Below are 5,537 nucleotides of genomic sequence, written 5' to 3' on the forward strand. Positions count from 1 at the left end.
CCCCCCCCCCCCCCCCTTCTAACCAACTAATGGAAGACAAGCTAAGGGAACTTTTAGGATGCTATGTGATATCATGTATCCGTTCTACATCAATGGGCACGCTGTTGGTTCACCAGGGCAGTTGAGAGCCATGAATATGCTGTTGCATTACTCAAGATGTTAGCATGAAAAGAACACCAACTGCATCAAAACCTCACGTCACAAATGCATGATGGGAAATTCCTGCCGTGTCAGATGATTCCCTGCATGATAGTGATGGTTCTTGTCATTTGACATAATGCTTCTCAATAGTTTGTAGATATTTTTTTTGCATTATACTGTATATGAGGGTATCGTGGTCGATCTATAATGTGTATTGAACGTATGACTGCTGGAGAGTGACACAATCATGATAACCTTATGTAAATGGTGATGGAGCCTCCTGCATACAGTAAGTTGGGAGTTTTGGATGGAGCTGGCCATGAATGCTTGCCTTTGTTCTAACAACTAGGTCAGGAATAAATTATCTAGTGCAGTCTGAAGCCATTTCATCTCAATATTTAGAAATGTACTCATGGATCAACTCTATACAACACACCGGTCCAGCCGCACGAGACACTGCCCATCAAACAACAACATCACCTACATGGATCGAAAGACTTTCATGTCATGGATAAGCTTCAGGTATCGGATCCTCGCCACGGCCAACACCTGCTGTCTCCACAGGGCCATTCCGCTGACGGTGGGAGTTCCGGAATCCGACATCAGAAGAGTTGAATCCTCCGGCTCCGAGGAGAAGTGATCCCGGTCCTCGTCTTCATTTTGTTCATGCGAAAAAACACCGTAATCTGCCCATTTAAGATTAGTAGAATAATAATTTGGTGTGTTGTACATCGGTGACAAAAGTTAGTATTATTAGTACAAACCACAGAACCCCTCCCCCCTGTGTCATGGAGAGGAGGAGATCGGGGGACAAGTTCTGCAGTCTTGTCCTAGGGTACCAATCCTGCTCCTCAATACATACAGTACAGCAGGGGTGCCCATTAGGTAGATGGTGATCTAGTAGCTCTCGGAGCTGATGCTGGTAGATCAGGAAGGGGGGGGATGGCGGCCCCTTTATTCCATTTTGGTATATTTATCTCGCTGTGCACACATGATTACCTATTAGCCTGAGTCTGCTGAGCCGAGCTCCCCGACACCGTTCTGGTGGATACTGGGGGTTGTAGTGCTATGTATTACATCAAAGAATATCAGTATACACAGCAAACTACAGAAAGGTGAGCCAGGAGAGAGAGCAGGGAGAGACAGAGAGGGGAGAGAGCCGGGAGAGACAGCCAGGAGAGAGTGTGAGGAGAGACAGTCAGGGAAGAGAGCAAGGAGAGACAGCCAGGAGAGAGAGCGAGGAGAGACAGCCAAGAGAGCAAAGAGAGACAGCCAGGAGAGAGAGTGAGGAGAGACAGTCAGGAGAGAGAGCGAGGAGAGACAGTCAGGAGAGAGAGAACGAGGAGAGACAGCCAGGAGAGATAGCATGGAGAGACAGCCAGGAGAGAGAGCGAGGAGAGACAGCCAAGAGTGCAAAGAGAGACAGCCAGGAGAGAGCACGAGGAGAGACAGCCAGGAGAGAGAGCGAGGAGAGACAGTCAGGAGAGCGAGGAGAGACAGCCAGGAGAGAGAGAGCGAGGAGAGACAGCCAGGAGAGAGAGCGAGGAGAGACAGCCAAGAGTGCAAAGAGAGACAGCCAGGAGAGAGCACGAGGAGAGACAGCCAGGAGAGAGAGCGAGGAGAGACAGTCAGGAGAGCGAGGAGAGACAGCCAGGAGAGAGAGAGCGAGGAGAGACAGCCAGGAGAGAGAGCGAGGAGAGACAGTCAGGAGAGCGAGGAGAGACAGTCAGGAGAGCGAGGAGAGACAGTCAGGAGAGCGAGGAGAGACAGCCAGGAGAGAGAGAGCGAGGGAGGTTTTTTTTCGTTGGTAGATCTCACGTAGCTCGTCATTTGAAAAGTAGATTAACACAAAAAATTGTGGGCACCCCTGCAGTACAGTGAGTGAGCGTCATCACCCTAGGACCAGGAACTGGATCACCAGGTGATAATAAAGGTTAAAAAAAAGTCTGAAAAAAGAAAAACGAATGCAGACACTAGCTATAAGAACGGGTAAGTTGCGATTATATTACAACTTTGATGAATTCCAGACCTTAGAACTGCTGGATTATTAAAACATAAAAAAATGATGCCCACCTCCTTTTTCAATCTCAGCTTCCCCTTCCAGTTTCAGGAACACATCGTCCAATGTGGTAACAGAGACACCGTAACTAGCAATGTCTCGCCCCACATGTCCGTCCAGGTCAGAGAACAGAGCTGCAAATAAACAAAATAGTTCAAATATGAAGGAAATCTTCAGGAATTATAAGTGGAAAGGACAGTTGGCGGTCAGTGTAATGTGATAATTACATTTATATTTGTCTATTTACGTACATAAAGCTCTTAAAAATGTGGGAGGAGCTTTGCGGTGCCGTTAGCTCAGTGCTCCCGGTCTGTCTGCTCCCCACTTCCTGTCCCTGCTATTTTGTAATTGGTCACTGCCTCATAGGCTTCCCTTTTATGTCCTCCATGCTATGACATGCACCCTGTACCTGGGAAGGCATCCATGTTCTCGAACGGCAAGGTGAACGTCACATCCTCAACATTCTGTGTGCTGAGTTTGGCGTTGGAGATGTGATGCTTTATGAGGGATGCGATGGCCTCTGTGTCACATGGTGGAGTCATCTGGATCCTGGTTTTCCAAAAAGACAGAATAGGTGTGATGGTATCAGGCAAAATGTATGAGGGAAATGGATCTTTCATCTGGCCCAACCATATTTCACTTTGAAGCAGCAAATGTCAGACTTAAAAGGACCACCTACCACCTGCTAGAGCACACAATAGGGTTTAATGACAAAACAATGGTGGATGGGTGCTCTGTGCCAAATGACCAAAAAGGCTCAACCCACCAAGCGCTCAGTCATACAAGTTGACCCATGGTTGTTGTATATGAGACACAATGACCCACACGATCAAAGTTCATGTATTGTCATGATACCCAACCAGGATGCACCTTGTATGCTTGTAGGGTATTGTGGGACCAGGTGGCTACAGGCAACTTAAAATTCCTTCAAGTTTCAGTTATGAGATCCTTTGTGTTTGCACCACAGTCCAGATGTTAGAGGACATGTTTGGTGAATCCTATACTTAGTAGACCACCTGCAACGTCTGCAAGTCTTAAAGCAATACATAAAGGTTTGGGTCTCCATGCTCACCTCAAGTGATATCCGATGCCCCACTTCCGCTTTAGGAAAAAAGAGCTTCCAACGCATTTCAGCCTCCCATTAGAGAGCACAGCCTTACGATCTGGAACCAAATTAGAAGATAAGGATCGGACATAAATAGGAATTTGCAACAGCCTTGAACATTTGCATGTTATTGACAAGCAGGTCTAAGACTTGGAATGGCCTATCATCACTTTAACATTCTGAGCCATGAATTAAATTGGATACATCGCTCACAAAGATTAGCCATAAAAAGCCAACATTCGTTGTAGCCCAAGCCTAAATGTTAGCCTATGTCACAAGTAGAAATCAAAATCTTTGGTCATGTGAGCTTCTACAGCAGCATTGACCGTGCTGATTGGCTCCGGAATATCTGGGCACAACCCATTTATAGGGATACAAGTAGGGACATGACAGCAGTCTTCATGACATTTTATATTAGGTTTGCTTCTCAGGGGCCCTAAGGGTTTTAATTACAACACCAAAATCATAGAGTACCGCACCCGCCAGGATGTCCGCTTCGTCCATAAACTGCGTGCTGAATAGGGTAACGTGGCCAACTTTACGCTCTTTAAGAATGGACCATACGCGGTGCCTGGAGAACGGGTCAAGACCAGCCGTCGGTTCAATTGAAGGAGAACTTCAGGTCAAGGCGACAAGTTATGTTCCCTTTATATATTTGTTATCTTTTTACTCATCTGTGTGTTATAAAGAAATGGGGACCCATAAATGGTAACATTGTTGTAGATATCAGTTCCGGGGTCTATTTATAACCAATTGGCAGAGCCATTCGCACAGAAGGCATGTACAGGAAGATTTGCAGGGTGAAGGCTTTTGTGAATTCATTATAAATAGACCCCGAAGTCTTGTTTTCTTTTAAAGTAAAAGGTGAAAAATACTTCTTGAGAAGATTACCTCGGGGTCTCCTAATAGAGCAATCGCCAGGGTCAGCTTCCTCCTCTGACCGCCACTCAGCTTATTGGCTCTCACATCTTGAATGTTATCTATGTCCAGGTCACAAAGAACCTTTTCTACCTATGAAATAAATCTGCTTAGCAAACATTGAAATTGTCCGTTACAAGGTGTCTCCTCCTCCAGTATATCTGCCGGGTCACATTTCTTGTACCTCCGATTTGACTTTACTTCTATGAACTCCTTTAATCTTAGCAAAAACCTCCAAGTTCTCCTTCACTGTTAGAAGGTCAAAGTTGACATCGAACTGCGGACAAAATCCGATCTTTCTCCGGATCTCCTGACGAAGACTGAGGTCTGATAGCGGATGGTCATAGATATTAGCTGATCCTACAATGAGGAAGACATGATTCATAAAGTTAAAGGTCATCTCCACCATCTGTATTGCAGGGGTTGATGGTCATCTTATCAGCAGAGCAGAAGTCATGTACACATAACCTAAAGGATGCCAATATTTAGACACAAATACAGATTCTGTACATATAAATCCCCTTGGTGTGCACCAAATGCCTTTGCAACTCTAGATATTGCCTTGTAAAGGTAGCAATTACATAATCACTGTGCTGTACATAGCCTGTGCAGGGAGCAGAGCTGTGGGAGGGACCCGGTGGGCCTCACCCACTACAGGAAACTAAAGGGGGAGGGCGAAGGCAAGACCAGTCACCCTGCACAAAGAGTGAGGGGAGCAGTGACCGGTCTTTTTTACAGGAGGGGGCGGAGACAAGACCAGTCACCCTGCACAAGGAGAGAGGGGAGCAGTGACCGGTCATTATTGCAGGAGGGGGTGGAGACAAGACCAGTCACCCTGCACAAGGAGAGAGGGGAGCAGTGACCGGTCTTTATTGCAGGAGGGGGCGGAGACAAGACCAGTCACCCTGCACAAGGAGAGAGGGGAGCAGTGACCGGTCTTTATTGCAGGAGGGGGCGGAGACAAGACCAGTCACCCTGCACAAGGAGAGAGGGGAGCAGTGACCGGTCTTTATTGCAGGAGGGGGCGGAGACAAGACCAGTCACCCTGCACAAGGAGAGAGGGGAGCAGTGACCGGTCTAAATTATGGGAAGCTCCGTTACAAAGCGAAGTGCATGGGGTCTTTCATGCTGGATTACTGCACAGATCTGGAAGAAATACACACCAAGGTTTAGTTAAGAATACACATGGATCTTATATTTAGACATGATGCAGGATTCCCAGAGCACAATGGGTTTCTGAAGACTGAACACAGCAGGAGTTTGATCCTCCCTGCTTCTGTAAATTAAAACTTTTATACATGGATGGTACTGGTG

The 5,537-nt window shown here is 46.7% G+C and overlaps 1 protein-coding gene across 1 annotated transcript in view; it reads right to left on the bottom strand.

The window, feature by feature from the left end:
- Window positions 1–5,537, bottom strand: part of LOC108797445 (ATP-binding cassette sub-family A member 10-like) — a 47,318-nt gene that overhangs the window by 23,850 nt on the left and 17,931 nt on the right. Inside the window, exons 13-19 of the mRNA XM_018569038.1 lie at window positions 4,408–4,583; window positions 4,183–4,316; window positions 3,785–3,909; window positions 3,273–3,363; window positions 2,610–2,749; window positions 2,215–2,334; window positions 626–827 (exon numbers count right to left, since the gene is read on the bottom strand). Coding sequence (XP_018424540.1) covers window positions 626–827; window positions 2,215–2,334; window positions 2,610–2,749; window positions 3,273–3,363; window positions 3,785–3,909; window positions 4,183–4,316; window positions 4,408–4,583 — 988 coding nt within the window. The remainder of the gene's footprint in view (window positions 1–625; window positions 828–2,214; window positions 2,335–2,609; window positions 2,750–3,272; window positions 3,364–3,784; window positions 3,910–4,182; window positions 4,317–4,407; window positions 4,584–5,537) is intronic.

The sequence above is a fragment of the Nanorana parkeri genome, unplaced genomic scaffold (genome assembly GCF_000935625.1).
Source record: "Nanorana parkeri isolate BGI_ZX_2015 unplaced genomic scaffold, ASM93562v1 scaffold1279, whole genome shotgun sequence".
Taxonomy (NCBI): Eukaryota; Metazoa; Chordata; class Amphibia; order Anura; family Dicroglossidae; genus Nanorana; species Nanorana parkeri.